Source organism: Aotus nancymaae, unplaced genomic scaffold (assembly GCF_030222135.1).
Source record: "Aotus nancymaae isolate 86718 unplaced genomic scaffold, 86718_ANA_hifiasm-v0.15.2.pri h1tg000059l, whole genome shotgun sequence".
In the NCBI taxonomy this organism is placed as follows: Eukaryota; Metazoa; Chordata; class Mammalia; order Primates; family Aotidae; genus Aotus; species Aotus nancymaae.
In genome coordinates, this window is record NW_026988473.1 from 45,971,314 (window position 1) to 45,993,813 (window position 22,500).

The 22,500-nt window shown below is 40.4% G+C and overlaps 1 protein-coding gene across 3 annotated transcripts in view; it reads right to left on the minus strand.

The window, feature by feature from the left end:
• Positions 1 to 22,500, minus strand: part of SPON1 (spondin 1) — a 290,944-nt gene that overhangs the window by 191,495 nt on the left and 76,949 nt on the right. For all 3 annotated transcript variants that reach the window (XM_012456606.3, XM_064365153.1, XM_064365154.1), the window contains exon 3: positions 16,784 to 16,917. In XM_012456606.3, coding sequence (XP_012312029.2) covers positions 16,784 to 16,917 — 134 coding nt within the window. The remainder of the gene's footprint in view (positions 1 to 16,783; positions 16,918 to 22,500) is intronic.

Genomic DNA, 22,500 nt, shown 5'->3' on the forward strand with positions numbered 1-22,500 from the left:
CTCTGTGGGGACTTTGGGGCACTCCCCAAGTCCTCAACATCTTACTAACCATTGCTGTTTGGCCCTAACCATGATGTGGGTACTAATGGACAGCCAGGAATCCAAGCTTGGGGCAAAGGCAGGGAGAGCAGCTGCCCATGAAACAGATCCAGAGCCTAGCCCCAGGTGGATGGCCAAGGTGGCAAGCACAGCGATCAGTAGTTTTTGGTACTTGTTTATAATTCCCTAAGGACTTTCACAAATTCTTGGGACGTTAACCTGGCAGAAGCCTGGGCTTTCTATAGTTAAGGAAGAATTAGTTCCTAACTCATAATCTATAAATAATGCTTTCCATTTAAAAAGATGGAAGACTATCCTTTTAGGAGTCAGACTTGCCCCTCAGGGTCTACATCTTTAGTTCTGTCTAGAGGATCCTCTGGCACTAGAAGGGTGAGGTTGTGAACTATTCCTCTATCGAACTTTAATTTCGGAGCTGAGCTTCAGGGCATTTGCCAAATTTTTCCTTTGGGTGGGATCTTTTTTAGCACAGCACATATCAAGTTGTTGACTAATGAAGAAGGCAAGGCAGTCGTTCATCTCAATGTACAAAGACACAGAAAGATAGGAGTACGTTATTGCATCTAGAGTCCCCACTACAGAGGCAATGTCAAAGAGGTTCTTTGGGACATTGTTATTGGATACATAATAGATGTTAAAAAATAAAGGCTAAGTGAGATCTCCGGAAGCCACACATATAAAAATGAGGGTGAAGAAAGATCCGGGAAGTGGGTTTAGCTAGCAACACAGCTGGTGTGAAGGAAGATTCCTCCAAGCAACGTGGACTAGAACAGCGGGCCTGATCAAGTACATACTGACTCATCAGATTTCTACGTGGAGCCACAGATGTGTTTAATTTTATACTTTGAGACCAATTTGCACACTGTGAGCCTGCACAAAGCCAGCTGCCTGGCTGCAAAAGCATGGTAGATATGTAAGAGCAGGAGATGTTGGCTGCTGTTCCAAGGCCTCTGTCCGACTGCTCTCACCGGTTTCCTGATTCCAAAGCCACAAGACAAGACTCAGCCTGTGGCTTTCATCTGGGGTTGTGGCCCAGTCACCCCCATCATTCCCCATTCCTTGATTTTTGATTTTTTTTTTGCACTTTGGAAGGCTTTTCTGTGGACTGGGACTGTTGTTCAGAGTCTGGGTGTAATTGCCACACAACAGCCTCTGACTTTATGGGGGAGAAAGAAAGAAAAGAAAACTGGACTTTGGACCATGTCAGAGATGATAGCTAACTAGTTCTGCACCCAAAACTGCAATTAGAGCAATTCTGATGTCATTGTTAATCATGTCGATTTACGTTTTGAAAGGAAACCAAACGATGAATATAATGATTATTTCTGTTTCTGCTTCCCCCTCTTTCTCCTTAAGAACTGGCAATAGTGCTAAAGTCAAATTAAACATCTGCTTGAAAAATAAGCTGGAGTGCTGATGACAGCTGCCCTGGACTTACAAATGCATCACAGCTGTCAAACTCTAAATTAACAATGATTTTCATTTATGAATAGCATAGAACTAAGACATAAAGGAGCTTTTTCTCTTCTGTTTTCCTGGCTTCCAGAGACTGTTAAATGTGAACTGTTAGGAAAATGCCCAAGGAAAAATGTAGCTAAAATCAGCTCACAATAATTAATCATGGAGGGAGTGTGGGACATTCTTTCTTCTTATGTAATCTTATTGTTCACTGACTTTAGGTTGGGTATTCTTTGTGGTGAGCAGGCTTGCAGAGAGGTAAGTAATTCAGGTGCACTTATTTGATTAGTAATTGAGAATGAACGGTGGTAGAGCAGGTGAGCACCTATGGAGGAGTGCCATCTTCCACAGCACTGAGGACCTCCAGGCAGCTTCCACCCCCGCTTCTTCCAGATGAGGGAACAGATGCCCAGGTATATGACTTTGTTGCACTGTGGTCACACACTGGGTGTCCAAAGATCTAATCAAGCCATTTTTGGGACAGGCTGTTTCACACTTTGTGACACCGAAAGACAAAGTAGGTATGAAACCCTTTCTTTGTCCTCTTCTACTCTTGTTCAGAGTCATTATTGTCCTTCCTATGGATGGTGTGGGACTCAGATCCTGGTTAAAAAAATATGCACTGAAAAGTTAATGTAGGTATAATACCATGAGGTACTTTTTAACTGCTGCCCAAAGTTCTCATTTTTATCTTTCGATCATCTCATCTTGAAAATATTCACAGGGATAAACAGAATGTGGCATATCCATACAATGAGATATTATTCAGCTACATAAAGGAATAAAATAGTGATATAAGCTACAACATGGATGAACCTCAAAAACATGCTAAGTGAAAAAGGCTAGAAACAAAAGGTCACACATCATATGAGTCCATTTATATAAAAGATCAAGAATAGGTAAATCCACAGAGACAGAATACAGATTGGTGATTGCCAGGGGCTGGGGCAGGGAGAGAAGAATGGGGAGAAACTGCTCAGTGAGTAAGGGGTTTTACTTTGAAGTGATGGAAATGTTTTAGAACTAGAGATGGTGGTTGCACATTACAAATGTACAAATGCCACTGAATTGATCACTTTAAAATGCTTAATTTTATGTAATTAAATTGTATTTAACCTCAACTATAAAAAAGTTCACAGGGCTGAAACATTCTGTTTTGATCCCAACCTGACCAGGGCGTTCCATCAGTGGAAGAGGATTGGAGCTAGTCTTGCTGCCACAGACCTGGTGCTGGTGCACAAATAGGGTGGGCCACATGCTCTTGCACATGTCCACCAAGTTGCAGCCACTCCCAGGATCCCCACAATGTTGGTGTAGTCCATCAGTGCTTCTGTCTTCCGACCTGAGCTTCAGTTTACTTCTGTGCCTGGAGCTCTGTCTAGGGCCTGTTCCTCGGCAACCTGTGCTTCCTATTTAATTTTTGCCAGTTTCCTCCCCTGGGGGCTGGATCCTGCACCTGGGATCCCAGCTGTTGAATGAAACTCTGCAGTCACTGGACTGATCCCCTGAAGCCATGCTCCCACTGGCCTCCCGGGAACCTCTGGCATCTGGATTCCACCTGTTGGATGGTGGATTCTGGGATATCTGAATCTTCCTAACCAGGCACATGTTTCCATTTAGCTATGGCATTGGTCTTTCCATCTGCTATCCCAAGAACTTGCCACTTTAGCTGTTGACTCCTTGCTTCCTTCCTGGTTGGGGTTGCTGAGGTCCTAGGCTGCCTCAAGTGAGGCCACCCTGACTTACAACAAAGGAGCCTGTAGTTTTTCTTGCTACATAATTCCAGGAAAATTGTGGGGTAAGCTTCACCTCAGCCACATCAGATCCTCCTAACCCTGCCATTTTCCTCTAAATCACACACGGAGTCATCGCATGTGGTTTTCTGTTACTTCCTTTGAAGATAAAAAGAGTTAGTGAGCCCTATGACGTTACAAAGAATTATGAGTACTAGCTAATTGCTTCTTAATACTCATCCTCTCTTCCCACTAACAAGCCTTTCTTTTGCCAGGTTCCCTAGGTTTGTTTTCCATTTTCTAAGTGACATTTAGTTTCCTTACTGGGGGAACAACATCTCACCCCATAGGTAGTCCTCGAACCCCTGGTTATAGGAAGGCCTCTGTCCTATTCCTCACAGACCTACTGAGGCAGAAGGTGGGCAGAAGCGGCAGGGAGGGGAGTCAAGCTCAGTCAGCGTAGCATAGTGATGATTAGTTAACAACAGAGCTTTGGAGTCTGGCAGAAGTGAGCTGAAGTCCCAGGCTCCATTATTTTACTGCTTTATGCCCCAAGTATAAACTATCTAAACCTCAATTTTCTTATGAACAAAATGGGAATAATATAGTTGAAAATTCTATAGGGCTTTTATAAGAATTATGTAAGATAAGACATACATACATAAGACATGCAGTGCATTTAGCATAGTGCTTGGCAATAAATATAAGCTACTTATACTATTATCTGATTAATTAATGTATTGGGCACTGTCTTAGTCTGTTCAGGCGGTTATAATAAAATACAATATCATAAACTGGGTAGCTTATAAACAACAGAATTTATTTCTCACAGTCCTGGGGGCTGGAAGTGTAAGATCAAGGTGCCAGCATATTTGGTGTCCTGTAAAGGCCCTCTTCATGGCCTCCTGAGTAGTTGGGACTATAGGCTCTTGCCAGCACACCAGGCTAATTTTGTTTATGTTTTGTAGAGACAAGGTCTCACTATGTTTCCCAGGCTAGTCTTGAACTACTGGACTCAAACAACCCTCCCACCTTGGCTTCTCAAAGTGTTCGGACTACAGGTTCGAGCCACCACATCTGTCCCTAAGTGTCTTTTTATAAGGGCACTAATCACATTTTTGAGGGCTTCATCCTCTTGATGTAATTATAGCCCAAAGGTCCCACCTCCTAATACCATCACATTGGGGATTAAACTTCAACATATAGCTTTTGGGGTGGCAACTTCTATGCACCTCTTCACATTCTCTCAGCACAACTCTGACTCCAGCCACTGTTGCAGTGACCAACCCTGTATAGACTTTGACCATCTCTGCCCCTCTGTAACGGGATGATGCACACACATGATGTACCTCTTGATTCCTGACCTAGAGCTTCTCTGACGTTGCAGCAAGTGTTCAGAATCTTAAGAATACTCACATGTATGCATCTCAGAAGTGGAGGGGAGTTAATGCTTGTGGGACCACCCTTGATCAATGAAGGATGGAGGCCAATGGATAGTGGCTTCCCTGGTTTACCCTGGGCACACTGTTCTGAGACACATGTTGTAAGCCTTCTCCAAAGGCCCCAAACGGGATCAAACACCAGAGGCCTGCAGTGGTGGCCAAGTCAATAACACTTGACCAAATCACCACCCCACCCTTCACTTTTGCTCCCTGGGATCATTTCCCAAATAAACTATCTGCTTTATAAGCTTTGGTCTCAGCTGGGCTTTTAGAAGAACCTAGGACAGGAATCAGTAATTATGGAGTTTCTGACACTGGGGTGTGCATTATAAAAAGAGCCAGTACACTTTTTCTATGAAGGGCCAGATAAATATTTTAGGTTTCGCAGGCCATATGGTCTCCATTGCAACTTTTAAGTTCTGCTGCTGGAGCTCAAAAGAGCTTTAAATACATAAATGAATTAATGTGACTGTGCTAAAAAACACAAAACTTTATTTACAAAAATAGTCAGCGGACCAGGTTTGGCCCATGGACTGTAATTTGCCAACCCCTACATTATGACCACAAAGAAGAGTGAAACTGATCTATTCCTTCATGAAGCTCAGAGTCCTGAATGGGAGAGGAGATCCTACAAATAAGGTTGTAAAGGTGGCTAAAAACATGATATAGAGGTTTGGACACCATGCTAAGGAATTTTGACTTTACTCTTTGGTGGTGAGAAACATTGAATGAGTTCTCATATCCTGTAGCAGCTGCAGCTGGGAATAGGTTATTTCACCAGCAAGAAATGAATTGCTTTTTTTTTTTTTTTAACATTTACATGAAACATGTAATTGTCTAAACCAGTTCTGCCAAAGCGTTTCCTAAGCACCCTGAGTGTTGCTTCCATTACTGAATTTCCCACCTTGAATTGCATCAACAGGGCCAAGGTCCTTTTTCTGATAGACCTGAGGCCAAATACATTTTGAAATTAAGAATGTTTTGAATGATATAGTATACATTCCATGTATCTTGTAATGCCTCCATCAGGGTCTGGGACAGCATTTCACAATCAAACACATTAATATTTACACAAAAAGACCATACATAACTTTGAGGCAGTTTAGGGCAGGTTTTAGCCCTAAATAAGTTATAAAAAATCTTTTGAATTTTAGAGCTTTCTGAATTATAATTTGTAGATGAAGGGCTGTGGACCAGATTTGTATGTTCATGATTTTCCCTAGACTGTGCCAACATCAAAGGCAGCCTCTGTGTCCTTAGTGCCTGCACACAGGAGGTGTTCAATAAGTGCTACCAAGGGAATGAGCAGACAAGAAAGGCTGGTGAGGAATCAGAGTTCAGGGAGAGATGCAGTGGAAGGCTGGTGAGAGACCTGGTGAAGGTCACAGGCACACTTATATGCTCTGATCAGGATTTGAACTTTATCTGAAGTTGATGCAGAGCCCTGTTCAAATGTTAGGTAAGTGGTGTGACTCAGCTGGGCCTAAGGACAGCAAGTCTAATACCAGTGTGAGGAGGATCAGAGGGTAAAGAACTGGAGTGATCAGTTAGGAGGTTTTTGCAAGAGTACAGCAAGAAGTGTCTGCGAATAAGGCAACGAATGTAGAGCAAGTGATAAAAAAAAGAGCCAAGATCTGGCTCTAATGATTTTGGAGGGAGAGAAGAAGTCAGAGTTCAACCTGACCCTGCAGCACCAGACTGAGATGGCAGAGTACAGCATGAAGATCACAGAGTGGGGAGTCCAGATGCTTCTGTTTGAATCCCAACTCTGTCATTTATTCTGTGACCTTGGGCACATTACTGAACATCTCTGTGCCTCAGCTTCCTCCTTCATATCTACTTCACAGGGTTGCTATTAGGATGAAATAAGTATTTGTACTGCACCTAGAACAGTGCCTGGCTCTTGGCTCTTACGACTGCCTTTTACCAACCACTGTTTCCTAAGAGTGAATTTCCTGATGGTTCACCAAATGAATGTCTTCTAGGAGAAGGATGATCTACATCGCAGACACTTCCAGGAAGGGACAAGTAGGTGTTTGAAATCTACCCAAAGATAACAAATCCATGGAAACAGAGGATCACTTCAGGAGATAAAACTTCTGTCAGACTCAAGGGTACAGAACTTCCTTCTGGTGGGGTCTGTAAACATTTATTCTACTCATGGGTACTTTTTTTAAATCAGTTGCTACTTGGCTATGATGGTTTGTAGCGTTCTTGCAGCATTGTAGCATGCCAGGGAAACTTTAAGTGCCGGGTCACTCATTTGTAGGGAGAAGGCTATGAGGAGGGCTGTCTGGAAAGTCTGTAATTTAGAAATGTTCAAAGCTTTGCATTCAAATGGAAAATGGAAATAGTGTCAAGTTTGTGCCAAAAGGAAAGTCATAATTGCTATGTTTTTTCCTTCCCAGCACTCCTGGGCAAAGGAACACAACCAGTCGCGTGGGCTTCAGAGCTGTCATCTACAGACATTCATCAGTCTCTGCAGCTTATCTACTAGGCTGCCTTCTCCCGGGAATATTGCTCAAACACCACAACACAGATGCTCCTTTTTACAAGTAAGGGCTCTGCAGTACAGTTGGTATCCCCCTTTTTATCTGTCCTGTACTTTGCTGCCAGATTTAAGCATCCTTACTAACTTGTTTGTTTTGAGACAGAGTTTTGCTCTTGTTGCCTAGTCTGGAGTGCAACGGCACGATCTCTGCTCACTGAAACCTTCACCTCCCAGCTTCAAGCAATTCTCCTGCCTTAGCCTCCCAAGTAGCTGGGAGTACAGGCATGTACCACCATGCCTGGCTAATTTTGTATCTGTAGTCGATACGGAGTTTCACCATGTTGGTCAGGCTGGTCTCGAACTCCTAACCTCAGGTGATCTGCCCACCTTGGCGTCCCAAAATGCTGGGATTACAGGTATGAGTCACCACACCCAGCTCATCCTTACTAAGTTTTTAACCAACATTCCTCCCAGTGTGTCAGTTCACTGTCTAATAACTACTAATGGCTCCCTCAACTCCTCTAGAATCAAGTTCAATCTCTTGACACTGGAGGGATTCTATGATTTAGCAATGGATTTTGGCCCCCAAAGGCTTTTTAATCTTGAAAAGTCTGTCTACTGTCTTCCAGGGCTGCCATGTTTGCTCTCACTTCAGTTTTCACTTTATCCACTTCTTTTATCTGGAATAACCTCTTCCCTTCTATCCTTTTAGCCAAACCCTATCACTGCTTTCAAGATGTAACTGCTAACCTTTCCAAGAGGCTCTGATTTTTCCATTCCTCACTCATCTCCTCTCTGAACTCTTACCATGTTTAATTTGTTCCCCATTAATATCTGTCGTGGGTTTGCCAACTTTTGCATAGATATTTTGATTTATATCATAATTAGACTGAAAGTGTTTTGAAAGTCAGGATCACTGTTTACATCCTGAATCTTTCTCAATGCCTGATATGCTCTGGGTGCCTGGTAGGTGCACATGAAATACTGATTGGTTAGTTTTCCAAATAGCACCTTCAACATGAAAAAGAAGGGAACTTTCTTAGCTAAATAGAGGGTCTTCTTCAACTTGATTAAAGGCATAGATTTGAAATCTGTAATACTGAATATTATACTTAAAAGTAAAATATAACAGTGTTCCCATTAAAATCTAGAATAAGCATGAATACCACTATCTAATTCTGTACTAGAGGTGCTAGATAATAAACTAAAATACAAAAAGGAAACAAAAGGTGTATGTGTGTATGTGTGTGTGTGTGTGTATATGTATGTTCATTATTTTAAGATATGATCATTTACATCAACAATCCCAAAATAATGAAAGAATAAGCTGTTAGAACTACCAAGAGAGTTCAGCAGTGTCCAAATTCAAACTTAGGTACAAAAATCGACAGATTTTCTAAACACAAGCAATTAATGATTAGAAAGCACAACAAGACAAAAATCCCATTCACAAAAGCAATAAGACTATAAATTACCTATGTGGGGAAAAAGCCTCTCAAGAATGTGTAATCTAAATGAAGAAAAATTACAAAATTTTAGGAAGGCTATAAGAGACCCGAATAAATATGGAATATTTCATGTTTTTGACTGGGAATGCTTCTTATGTATTCTGGGAAACTGTTAACTCAGTGCAAAGCCATTCAAAATCCCAAAATGATTTTTTTTATCAAACACAACAAACTTATTATACAATTTGTCAGGAATTGGAAATCTGCTTGAATGACCATGAACATTTTGAACTAGAAGATTAACGAGGGATGACTTGTTATTAAAACATAACCATTTCGAACCATTTTATCCTATGAAATGGTGTGGGTTTCATGGAAGAATACATAAAAAGATCAACAGAACAGACCAGACCTGTATAAAAAATTTGCATTTAATGAAGTAGCATCTCAGCCCATCAAGAAAAAAATAAACTATTTGATAAATGGATGTGGGACAACTAAATACCCATTTGGGGAAAAATAGGTAGATTTCAATTTCCCATCTGTGGTGGATGTCTTTTATTTGTTACTCTAGATACCTGCTCTACTCTTCTGACTCCTAGTTAAAGACTGAGAATACTCCGTAAAAATTGTATCCATGGGTTCTATTGTTCTCATAGTTGGAACCACACCAAAGAGAGAGCCCACATGGAATTAGAGAAAGGGAAAGGACCTGAGACTAGTTGCTTCCCTTAACCGAAGGTCTTAAATCCTGTAAAGGGGTGGGCCTCTCCACTCCATCCTCGATGACTTTTTCTTCAGGCCTGGGTTGTATAGGCCTCCCTCACTGTAATTTTACCCCCACCACTGTAAATAGATCCTTATTAAACTTTCCTCTGGCACCTCATTTTGAGCATGCCATCTATTTTCTGTGGTGGCTTACTAATATCATATCATTCATAACATTAAATTCCAGGAAGATTAAAGGCCCACAATTATTTAAAAATCTATAAAATATGGGAATATATTTCTAGTCTTGGGAGTAGGAAAATTATTTTTGAACAAGACATAAAATCAAAATTCATAAGGGAAACAACGGATACATTTGATTGCATAAAAATTTCAAACTTTTTGCGGATTAGCCACCCACAAGTAAAGTTAAAAGAAAGGTAAAGAGAAATATTTTTAAACTATATAAAGATTAATTTTTAACATAAACATGTTCTAAATAAATAGATAAGATATATTTACATATATTTATAAAAACATTTTATAAGCTATATTTAAAATATAATATTTATATATTAAAACAAAATTAAATACGTAATTCAATTTTTATTTTTATTTTTGAGATAGAGTGTCACTCTGTCACCCAGGCTGAATGGCAGTGGCACGATTTCGGCTCACTGCAACCTCCATGTCCTGGGTTCAAGCAATTCTCCTGCCTCAGCCTCCTGAATAGCTGTGATTACAGGCACCTGCCACCATGCCTGGCTAATTTTTGTATTTTTAGTAGAGACAGGGTTTCACCATGTTGGCCAGGCTGGTCTCTAACTGCTGACCTCAGGTAATCCACCCACCTCGGCCTCCCAAAGTGCTGGGATTACAGGCATGAGCCATCACACCCAGCCATATAAATCAATTTTTAAAAGACACATTATTAGAAAAATGGACAAGAATATGAATGGGCCTTTCACACAATCTTTATGAATCTTAAAGATTGAGAATACCAAGGGCTGTTGAGCAAGTAAAGATTTAGGCTCTCTTGTTCACAGTCAGGGAGAGTGTTTAAGTTGGCAAGCTTTTTGGAGAAAAACCTGGCAGCATCTGTTAACATTATAAATGTGCATCCCTTATCATCCCATTTCTTGGCATCTACCACGGATTAAAAACTTGCAAATTTGCTCAAATAGGCAAGTATCAGGATATTCATCATAACATTATTTATCATAGTAAAACACTGAAAACAATCTAAATGTCCATCAACTGTGGAATAATTAACATCCATACCATAGACCTGCAACAGTTAAAAAACAAAAAGAGGTAGCTTTGTATTTACTAATCTAGACATATCTCTAATATATTTTATTTAGTGAAAAACCATTCAAGTTCAAGACACTACATATGCCATACCATTTGTGTAACTTTAAACTCCCACAGGAATGAAACTGTACTTTTACGATTACCTTCATGAATGTAAAAGCAGAGGTAAGTCTAAAGTATACAAACCAAATTAATATCTATTGTTGCCTTTATGTAGAAAACTGGAATTTGTTGAGAGAGATGCCATGGATTGCATGTATGTATGTATGTATGTATTTGAGACAGGGTCTCACTCTGTCACCCAGGCAGGAGTACAGTGGCACGATCTCAGCTCACTGCAACTGATGCCTCTCAGATTGAAGTTATTCTCCTGCCTCTGCCTCCGGAGTAGCTGGGACTACATATGTGTACCACCACACCCAGCCATCTCAGCTCACTGCAACCTCCACCTCCCCTGTTCAAGCAATTCTCCTGCCTCAGCCTCCCAAGTACTGGGATTACAAGGGCCCGCCACCATGCCTGGCTAATTTTTTTCGTATTTTTAGTAGAGACAGGGTTTTGCCATGTTGGCCAGGCTGGTTTCAAACTCCTGGCCTCAAGTGATCCGCTTGCCTCAGTCTCCCAAAGTGCTGGGATTGTAGGCATGAGCCACTGCACCCAGCCAAGATGCCATGGATTTTTAACTTTTTCTTTATTCTGTATTTTTATGTATTTCACTACTTTCTATATTGTTTGAAATTTACAATGTGAATGTATTTATGTCTTACCCATAAAATTACTCTTTTTAAAAATAAATAGTTGTAGCTTATATATGATTCCTTCAGAGAAAAAATAAATAAAAGAAAGGCAGAACATGGACTTTTATGTTAAAAGGATGCATGACTTTAAAAAACTTGCCTAATTTCCCCAGGGTCTGTATTCTCCTCTGTAAAATGGGAGCAGTTTTCTGTGAAGATCAAATTAGACAAAGCCTGCTAGATGTGCACTGAGTTCTTGGCACACAGAAAACATTAGTTGACTTTTTCTCTCTCCCTTATTTTGACTTGTAAGAACCTCCAGGGTTAAGAACATGCCTAGACTGGATAAAGAAAATGTGGCACATATACACCATGAATTACTATGCAGCCATAAAAAAGGATGAGTTCATGTCCTTTGCAGGGACATCGATGAAACTGGAAACCAGCATTCTCAGCAAACTGACACAAGAATAGAAAACCAAACACTGCATGTTCTCACTCATAAGTGGGTGTTGAACAACGAGAACACATGAACACAGGGAGGGGAACATCACACTCTGGGGCCTGGAGGGTGGGGGATTGGGAAGGCATAGCATTGGGAGAAAAACCTAATGTAGATGATGGGGTGATGGATGCAGCAAACTACCACCATGGCACATGTATACCTATGTTACAAACCTGCACAATCTGCACATGTACTCCAGAACTTAAAGTATAATAAATAAATTTTTTAAAAAACATGCCTTCACTGTATATATCCTGGATGGCTGGGCTAAAAAAGGCTCAGTTGCATTTGTAGGAAGAATGAGTAAATGAAGAAGGCACACATGTTCATTGCTAATGGATAAACATATGTACACATATGTCAATTGTTAATGGGTAAACAAGAGATGGCTTTCTGGCTTCCACCAAAAAGATCAAATGCTTCTGGGTTGTAAGAATAATAAATCAAAGAAAACCAGAGATCTGGCCAGAGGGATAAGAGCTTTTAGAGCGGGAAGCCTCTTCACAAAGATCTGACATTTTCAACCCAACTTCTTTAGAGCTCCAGGCTCTGTGGAGCCATTGGGCTGTCACGGGCAGTGGGATGGGCACCAAGGGGCAAGCAGGGAACCCAGTCTCTGGGCTAAGTAACAGAAAATAGCAAGGCTATTTATCACAATGACCATAGTAATCTGACCCCTAGTCTCTGGGCTCCAGCAATCGATAAAGAATATCAGGACTCAAAGACAAAAACCACATGATTATCTCAATAGATGCAGAGAAGGCCTTCGACAAAATTCAACAGCCCTTTATGCTAAAAACCCTCAATAAACTAGGTATCGATGGAACGTATCTCAAAATAATAAAAGCTATTTACGACAAACCGACAGCCAATATCATACTGAACGGGCAAAAACTGGAAGCATTCCCTTTGAAATCGGGCACTAGACAAGGATGCCCTCTCTCACCACTCCTATTCAATATAGTACTGGAAGTTCTAGCCAGAGCAATCAGGCAAGAAAAAGAAATAAAGGGTATTCAATTAGGAAAGGAGGAACTCAAATTGTCTCTATTTGCAGACGACATGATTGTATATCTCGAAGACCCCCTCATCTCAGCCCAAAAGCTCCTGAAACTGATAAGCAACTTCAGCAAAGTCTCAGGATACAAAATCAATGTGCAAAAATCACAAGCATTCCTATACACCAATAACAGACTTAAAGAGAGCCAAATCAAGAACGAACTGCCATTCACAATTGCTACAAAGAGAATAAAATACCTAGGAATACAACTAACAAGGAACGTAAAGGACCTCTTCAAGGAGAACTACAAATCACTGCTCAATGAAATAAGAGAGGACACAAACAGATGGAGAAACATTCCATGTTCATGGTTAGGAAGAATTAATATCGTGAAAATGGCCATACTGCCCAAAGTAATATACAGATTCAATGCTATCCTCATCAAGCTACCAATGACCTTCTTCACAGAACTGGAAAAAACCACCTTAAACTTCATATGGAACCAAAAGAGAGCCCGCATAGCCAAGTCAATTCTAAGCAAAAAGAACAAAGCAGGAGGCATCACACTACCAGACATCAAACTCTACTACAAGGCTACAGTAATCAAAACAGCATGGTACTGGTACCAAAACAGAGATATAGACCAATGGAACAGAACAGAGGCGTCGGAGGCAACACAACATATCTACAACCACCCGATCTTTGACAAACCCGATAAAAACAAGCAATGGGGAAAGGATTCCCTGTTCAATAAGTGGTGTTGGGAAAACTGGCTAGCCATATGCAGAAAGCAGAAAATGGACCCCTTCCTGACACCTTACACTAAAATTGACTCCAGATGGATTAAAGACTTAAACATAAGACCTAACACCATAAAATCACTAGAAGGAAACCTAGGCAAAACCATTCAGGACATAGGCGTAGGCAAGGACTTCATGACCAAAACACCAAAAGCATTGGCAACAAAAGCCAAAATAGACAAATGGGACCTAATCAAACTCCACAGCTTCTGCACAGCAAAAGAAACAGTCAATAGAGTGAATCGGCAACCAACAGAATGGGAAAAAATTTTTGCAGCCTACCCATCTGACAAAGGGCTGATATCCAGAATCTACAATGAGCTAAAAAAGATTTACAAGAAAAAAACAAACAAGCCCATTCAAAAGTGGGCGAAGGATATGAACAGATACTTTACAAAAGAAGACATACATGAGGCCAACAAGCATATGAAAAAATGCTCATCATCACTGGCCATTAGAGAAATGCAAATCAAAACTACATTGAGATACCATCTCACACCAGTTAGAATGGCAATCATTAAAAAATCCGGAGACAACAGATGCTGGAGAGGATGTGGAGAAATAGGAACACTTTTACACTGTTGGTGGGAGTGTAAATTAGTTTAACCATTGTGGAAAACAGTGTGGCGATTCCTCAAGGACCTAGAAATAGAAATTCCATTTGACCCAGCAATCCCATTACTGGGCATATACCCAAAGGATTATAAATCGTTCTACTATAAGGACACATGCACACGAATGTTCATAGCAGCACAGTTTACAATAGCAAAGACCTGGAACCAACCCAAATGCCCATCGATGATAGACTGGACAGGAAAAATGTGGCACATATACACCATGGAATATTATGCAGCCATTAAAAACGAGGAGTTCGCGTCCTTTGTAGGGACATGGATGAACCTGGAAACCATCATTCTCAGCAAACTGACACAAGAACACAAAATCAAACACCACATGTTCTCACTCATAGGCGGGTGTTGAACAAGGAGAACACATGGACACAGGGAGGGGAGCACTATACATGGGGGTCTGTTGTGGGGGAGTGGGGGGACAGCGGGGGGGTGGGGAATTGGGGAGGGATAGCATGGGGAGAAATGCCAGATATGGGTGAAGGGGAGGAAGGCAGCAAATCACACTGCCACGTATGCACCTATGCAACAACCTTGCATGTTTTTCACATGTACCCCAAAACCTAAAATGCAATAAATAAATATATTAAAAAAAAAAAAAAAAAAAAAGAATATCAGGACTCGTCCAGGACCTGTCAACTGCTCTATTTTTTGCCATCACCAACTCCTCCACTTTCAACTCAGAATTAACCAGAGAAAGCCAAATATGCCCTCCAAACCAAATCCATAAGATGCGCCACTTGTAGTTAGCCTGCCTCCAGCTTCTCCATGCCAAAGAACCTCTAATCAGTCTTCTCTTGTTTTCACTAGTAGGCTTTCCCAGTCCTCTGCCTGCCTTTGAGACTCTGCCAAATGCTAGTAATGGCAGCTGACTCCCTTGTTATACAGCAGGCTCTGAACGTACAGCTCTGTTCTCATTTCAGGGGTCTTTGTTCATTTCCACAAGGCCTTCTCCCACATTTTAACTAGATACTGTAGACATGTTATATATTGACATTTAAAGGTGTGATTTTATGTTTTAAAATTCTACCGATAATTTTTTTAAATGACCACTGTAGATTAATGCCAAGAGTCAAACTGCTCAAGGAATCAGAGAAAGGATGCTCAGCTTGCATTCAACTAAGAAAGAAAGAAATAATGTCCAGACAGATGGCAGCAAAGGGAGGCCAGACAATGACAGGGCTGAGTCTGGACAATGGACAGATGCTTCAGAGACTCTGTGGGGCTTTTTCCATAAGCCAGGCACAGTGGAAATCTAGGAACTGCAGGGACTGCAATGCCTAGGTGGGCTTTCTTATCAGCATCTCCTCAGGGGTGGGCTGGAGTTAACTACAGTTTTAAGTCTATAAAAAATGATTATATTTGACAAATGAACCAAATACATAAATAAGATTTTCAAGGATTTAAAGAAGAAAAAGACTGTCGGGGAGGTCTCAGTGCCTACTTCCACCAAAAAAAAAAAAAAAAAAAAGGGACTTCTTGGATGCTAGGATTGGAGCCCTGTCCATCTGTCCATCTACTCATGAATAATTTGCCAGTATGAAATCCTAACATTCTCAGCACCATTCCATATAGGACTTCAAAACTATTTAAAATAATTATGGCTGTGTTTCACCAAACTGGCGAATGTTAATAGATGTCACCATAAAAAAAGGAGCTTTACAATCAAACAAGTTTGAAAAATACTGGGTGAAATCAAATTAAACAGATTTTTTTTTTTTTTTTGCCAGGACTTTGCAAAACCTTCATTATGCTAGTGTTGTGAATCTGCAAGAAGGGTATATAGTACATAGCATTTTGCAAACATTTAACCACAGAAATTGCTTTCCTGCCCATCTGTTACATTTCCCAAACCATCATTCTGTGGCACATGAGTTTGGAGATACAGGTTTGAGACAATACTACCTTTCACAGGAAAACCGTTTTGGCTGGTTAATACCTTTTATCACCTATTATAACTCACTGAAAGGAGGATCAGGAGGCCAGATAGGAAGTGGCACCAGAGGGCCATTTTGATGGGCAAGGAAGAAGATAGGATCATAAAGCAGAGCTCGGGGCTAATGGAGGTCACATTGTGGGTCTCAGGGCAGCCCAGGCACAGTTTAAAGATTCTAGGTGTTGTACGTTCTGAGAAAAGAAAAAGTGTTAAATTCCAGATGGAAAAAGTCAAAGATTATCTTCACTTGGTTTGTAATTTTTCTTAACTAACCCTAGTATAATTATCTCTAACAAGACAGGGTAGCCAGGAGAAACACCCTATTTGATGAAAACAGAGATTTCAGCAAATGAATCTTTATGGAGCACTTCACCAATGACAGTCTATGGTGCTATTGAGAATTTAGATGAGGGAGGACAGAGAGATAATGCAACTTTCTGATGCTCAGTGAAGAACTTTTTTTTCCCCCTGCAATCACACCACAGTCTTTGATAAACTGCAGGGAAGGATTCCACGTTTACTTACTTCAGAATCACACAGCCTGTTCCTGCTGGTGGCGCTATCCAAAACACCTGGATCCGCGTTCTCCTCCGTGGAGTGCTTTCAGTGACTGCAACAGGGCAATTGCTCATAAACTGTGTTTCTTCTTCATCTATGATCTATGGAAAACCAGTGGGAAATAAATACATGAAAATGCAACATCACTTTGAGAGGGCACTTAGGCTTCTAAGTTGGTACTTCCTTAATTTTATTTTTAAACTTGTCATTTTGTGTTAGCAACTCTGTATCCCCAGGCACCAGAATAGTACCTGGCATAAAGTCCCACTCGATGCTTGTTGAATGAATTAACATTGTATGAGGACAAGGACTGGGCACATCTTTGCTCTTTGGGACCAAATCTTGTGTCAGTACTTTGAGGAATTAACCACTAGGTGATGATCTTGCTTATTTCAATAGAACAACCTGTGTCCCACTTTGGGGAAGGAAGAGGTTGAGGGTAGGGTAATTCAAATCAAACACTATGTAACAAAACTTTGTAACTCAGCTATAATTATATAACTTAAAATTTTAAATGTTAAAAGAAAACACCCTTTAAGAGGAAGCATAGCAATGTATATAAAGTCTCCCAGCTCCATAGCACTTTTTCTAGTGCAGGTCCTACTTCCTTAATCAGTGCATTATATTTACTAATCCGTATTCTCCCAAATTAACCATCACAGTTTCCTATGATGCTACATCAAGATGGCAGCCTTTCCCATTCTCCAAGGATGTTCCAGCTCTTTTCCTGCCTGCTTGCTTCTGGGCCTTCTGTGATACTTGCCTATTCCTCTCGCAGACCTATGGGATATTAGACCTGAAAGGATCTTTTTGGGGAAAATAATTTAAATCCAACTGGTTTTAAGTGCCAACTTCAATGGATTGGTAGTAGCTATATCATGAATAGTGTTAATAGCATTAATAGATAACATTCATTGAGTGTTTAATATGTGCTAGGCACTAAGTGCTTTATCTGAATTAATCTTCAAAATACAATCTTATTAAATTATTATACTTATATTGTATTTATTTTACTTTTAAAATTCCTTTTCTTTTTAGGACAACAGACAAAAGGAATGAAGTCTGTTCGTTCCTTAGCTTAGCATATAATTTTAGCACTGGTCAAAGCAAAGATCATTTTCTATTACTTTTTATCTTGATACTCTTTATCCTACTTCCATTTTTCCTCCTCTACTTAGCACTCACTCCTAAGTATTTAACATATGTCATTCTGAGTGTGTGTGTATTATTTAGAATTGTTTTGTGTTTTAATGATTCCTTCATTCAACTTTATGCTATTGAGCTATGTCAGTGTTACTACATGTAAATGTAATTTGTTTCTGACTGTTGCCTAGTATTCCACTGTATGAATAAGCCACATTTTACTTATACATTCTTCCAGTGAGGGGCACTTAGTTGACTTCTAGCTCCTTGTCTCCACAAATACTGATGCAATAAAGAAACTCATGCTGCTGTACTTGGACCAGAGTTTCTCAGCAAGATTGACGATGTGGTAGGATTGCTGAGTTGTTGGGTTGTGGGTATAGTCATATTAATTTCACTGAGTATTGCAGAATGGCTATACCTTTTATTCTAAGAGCTATGTACCAGTGCTCCTAATTTATCCCATATCCTCACCAGTACCTGTTATTACTGGACTTTCTAATTATTTCCAATCTGATGCTTATAGTGTAGTACCTTCTTATTTTAATGCTAGTAATTTTGACCATCTTCACAAATTTATCAGGTTTGCCATTTTGCAAATTGCCTGCTTAGAATCTTTGCCAGTCAATTTTATTATCTTTTTCTTGCTGTTTTGGGGGATTTTCTAGATATGAATACCTCATCATTTACAAATAACTTTTCCTTTCTGTCACCGAGAGGTTAATTTTACCTTTGCAATTCTTCATTTAACAGAAATAACTTTTGTCTAGTCAAATTCATCAACTTATCTCCTATGGCTTGCACTTTTATGATCTTGCCTAAAGAAACTGAGATCATATAGGTATTCTCCAATATTTTCTCCATTAGCTTTATAATTTTACCTTTTACATTTAGGTCTTCAATCCATTTGTAGTTTATTTTTTAATATGATAGATTAGGGATCCAACTTCATTTTTTAAAAAAACTAATACATTTTATTTTTTTAGAGCAGTTTTAGGTTCACAGCAAAATTGAGTAGAAAGTATAGAGATCCCATATATTTCTTGTCCCTACATCCCTACACACACACAAACACACACACACACACGGTCTCCCTCACTATCAACATCCTGGCAACCACTAATCTTTTCTATCTCCACAGTTTTGCCTTTTCCTGAATGTCATAGAATTGCAATTGTACAGTACGTAGCTTTTCCAGATTGGCTTCTTTCACTTAGTAATATGCATTTAAGTTTCCTCTATATATTTTCATGACTTAACAGCTCATTTCTTTTTTAGCACTGAATAATATCCAATTGTCTGAAAGTATCAGTTTATCCACTCACCTGGATATCTTGGTTAGTTTTGAGTTTTGGCAATTATGAATAAAGCTGCTATAAACATCCATGTGCAGGTTTTTGTGTGGACATAAAATTATTTTTAGTTCATTCGAGTAAATATCAAGGAGCTCAATGACTGGATCATATGGTAATAGTACATTAAGAGATATAAAAAAACTGCCGAACTGTCTTTCAAAGTAGCTGTACCATTTTGCATTTCCACCAGTAACAGTGAGAGTTCCTGTTGTTCCACATCCTCCACAGGATTTGGTGTTGTCAGTGTGTTGGATTTTGGCCATTCTAATACACGTATAGTGATATCTCATTATTGTTTTAATTTGCAACACTCTAATGAGGTATGATGTTGAACATATTTTCATATGCTTACTTGCCATCTGTATATTTTCTTTGGTGAGGTTTCTATTTGGGTCTTTTACCCATTTTTTTATTTGGGTTGTTTACTTAATGTTGAGGTTTTTCTTTTTTTTTTTTTTTTTCAGATGGAGTCTCACTCTATTGCCCAAGCTGTAGTTAGTTCAGTGGCACAATCTTGGCTCACTGCAACCTCCACCTCCTGGGTTCAAGTGATTCTCCTGCCTCAGACTCCTAAGTAGCTGGGGTTACAGGTGTGTGCCACGACACCTGGCTAATTTTTGTATTTTTAGTAGAGATGGGGTTTCACCATGTTGGCCAGGCTGGTCTCGAACTCCTGACCTCAAGTGATCCACCTGCCTTGGCCTCCCAAAGTGCTGGGATTATAGGCATGGTCCACTGCACCCAGCCCTTAAAGTTGAGTTTTAAGTGTTTTTGCATATTTTGGATAGCAGTTCTTCATCAGATATGTCTTTTGCAAATATTTTCTTCAAATCTGGGGCTTGTCTTCTCATTCTCTTGACAGTGTCTTGCATAGAGCAAAAGTTTTAAATTTTAATGAAGTCCAACTTATCAGTTATTTCTTTCATAGATAATGCTTTTGGTTTTTGTCTGGTAGGGGACTTTTGGCCCCGTTCCCCGGCCATGTGGAAAGGGCCTAATTCCCGACAAAGGTAGCCCTTCCTCCCCTGCAGGGAGGGGCCCTTATCTCATTCCATCCAGGCCCGGCCCGAGACCAGCAACCTTCCCGCCCGGCCGGTCACTGAACCAATCACCATCCACCCCATCAGCTCTCCCGTAACCTCCCCTCCCACAAACTCCCACCCGGCAGGTTTCCTGCCTAGCAACCAACCTGGCCAATCACTACCCGTCAGGTCAACTCCCCCTAGCCTATCACTACCTGCCAGATCAGCTCTCCTACCGCCCCAGGCCCTCTGCCCCTATAAAACAGATTGAACAAAGAAAGCGCGCGCTATTCCTCCCTGCCCGCCAGAGTCGCCCGGAGATCCCAATAAAGTCGGTACTGGTCACCACGCTTCCTGCCTTGTGTCGGTCGAGCGCCTGCCTGCCTCCGTGGGTCGGGGTCCCACAACCGGGGTCGCACAGTTTTGTTTTAAAAAAATCAATGCCACATCCAATGTCATCTGTTTTCTTCTGTGTTATCTTCTAGGAGTTTTATGTTCTGCCTTTTACATTTAGGTCTATAATCCATTTTGAGTTAATTTTTGTGAAGAGTATAAGGTCTGTGTCTAGATTCTTTTTTTTCTACATGTGGATATACAGTTGTTCCAGCACCATTTGTTGAAAAGACTATCTTTGCTCTATTATATTGCCTTTGCTCCTTTGTCAAAGATCAGCTGACTATATTTGTATGGGTCTATTTCTGGGCTTTTTATTACATTCCATTGCTCCATTAGACTATTTTTTCACTAATATTTTTCACTGTCTAGGTCCCATCCCTACTTCCTAACTCTAACAATTATCTCCTGACTCTTCTCCAGATTCACCTTTTGTTCCAACTGAATTGCTCCCATTTGCCTTTTAAGCACATTCAAATCTCTCCCATTAAAAAACTGAGACCTAACTTACCCCTTCATCCCCCTCTAGTTATGGTCTTATCTCTCTTCTCTTTATCACAGTCAAATTACTTGAATAAGGTAGCTATACTTACTGTCTTCACTTCACCTCCCACTTACTCCTCAACCCAGTTCTGTGTATTTTCAGGCCACACTGCACTACCAAAGTAACTCTAGCTAAGCTTCTGCAATGCTCAATCTAATGGATCCCGTGTAGTCCTTCTTCTCAGTACTCTCCTCCCCTGCCTTCTGTGCCATAGCTCCTTCTTGGTGCCCTCCCCCAACTTCCCCATTCACTCTCTCTCGCTTTTCTTTGGCTGCTCATCTTCCACTACCAGCCTTTAAATTTGAAATTGCTCAAGGCTCAGTCCTAAACGCTCCCCTGTTCTGACTTGATTCTTTCTCTGTAGGTGACCTCATTCAACTCATGGCTTTAATTACTACCTCTGTATAGATGATTCACATGTTTATATTTCTAGTGTTGGCTGCTTCTCTGAGTTCCAGGCATATATCTCCAACTTTCTTTTACTTGCATTACCTTTGGATATATCAGAAACACCTCAAATCTACCCTGTTAATAACTAACCTAACCATTAACCATCTTCCCTCTAACCTGGTCCTACTCCAATTGTGCAAGTCAGAAACACTGGAGGTCACCCTTGGCTCTTCCTTGTCTTCATCCTCCATATTTAAATGTTTTTCATTTTACCTTCCAAATATCTCCTGGACTTCTACCACCATTGCTACTATAACCCTGGACTAAGCTGCATCATTTCTTCTCTGAACTAATGTAAAACCATTTTAACTGTCTTTTTATACTCTCTCATGTTTCTCCAATTTTTTATCTAAACTGCAAGCCACAGTGGCCTTTTAAAAATACAAATATTACAATATTGTATCTCCTTCCTCAGAATAGTTCAACAGCTTTTCATTGCTTCCAGAATCAAGACTGAAATCCTACACAGGGCTAACTCCTGCTCCCTACCTCTAGCCTCACATTGTGCCATCTCTCTCCTTGCTTCCTGCATTGTCTACACTGTTCATGTGTCTTCTCCTGTCAAAGCCTGGTCAATTCCTATTTCCAAAGCCTTTTAAAAATAGTCATCATTTCATCATCACTTTGGAAGGTACCTGGTACATAACAGGTGTGTACTGTAAGAATGAAGTGTAGGCTGGGCATGGTGGCTCATGCCTGTAACCCCAGCACTTTGGGAGGCCAAGGCAGGAGGATTGCTTGAGCTTAGGTGTTTGAGATCAGCCTGGATAAGACAGT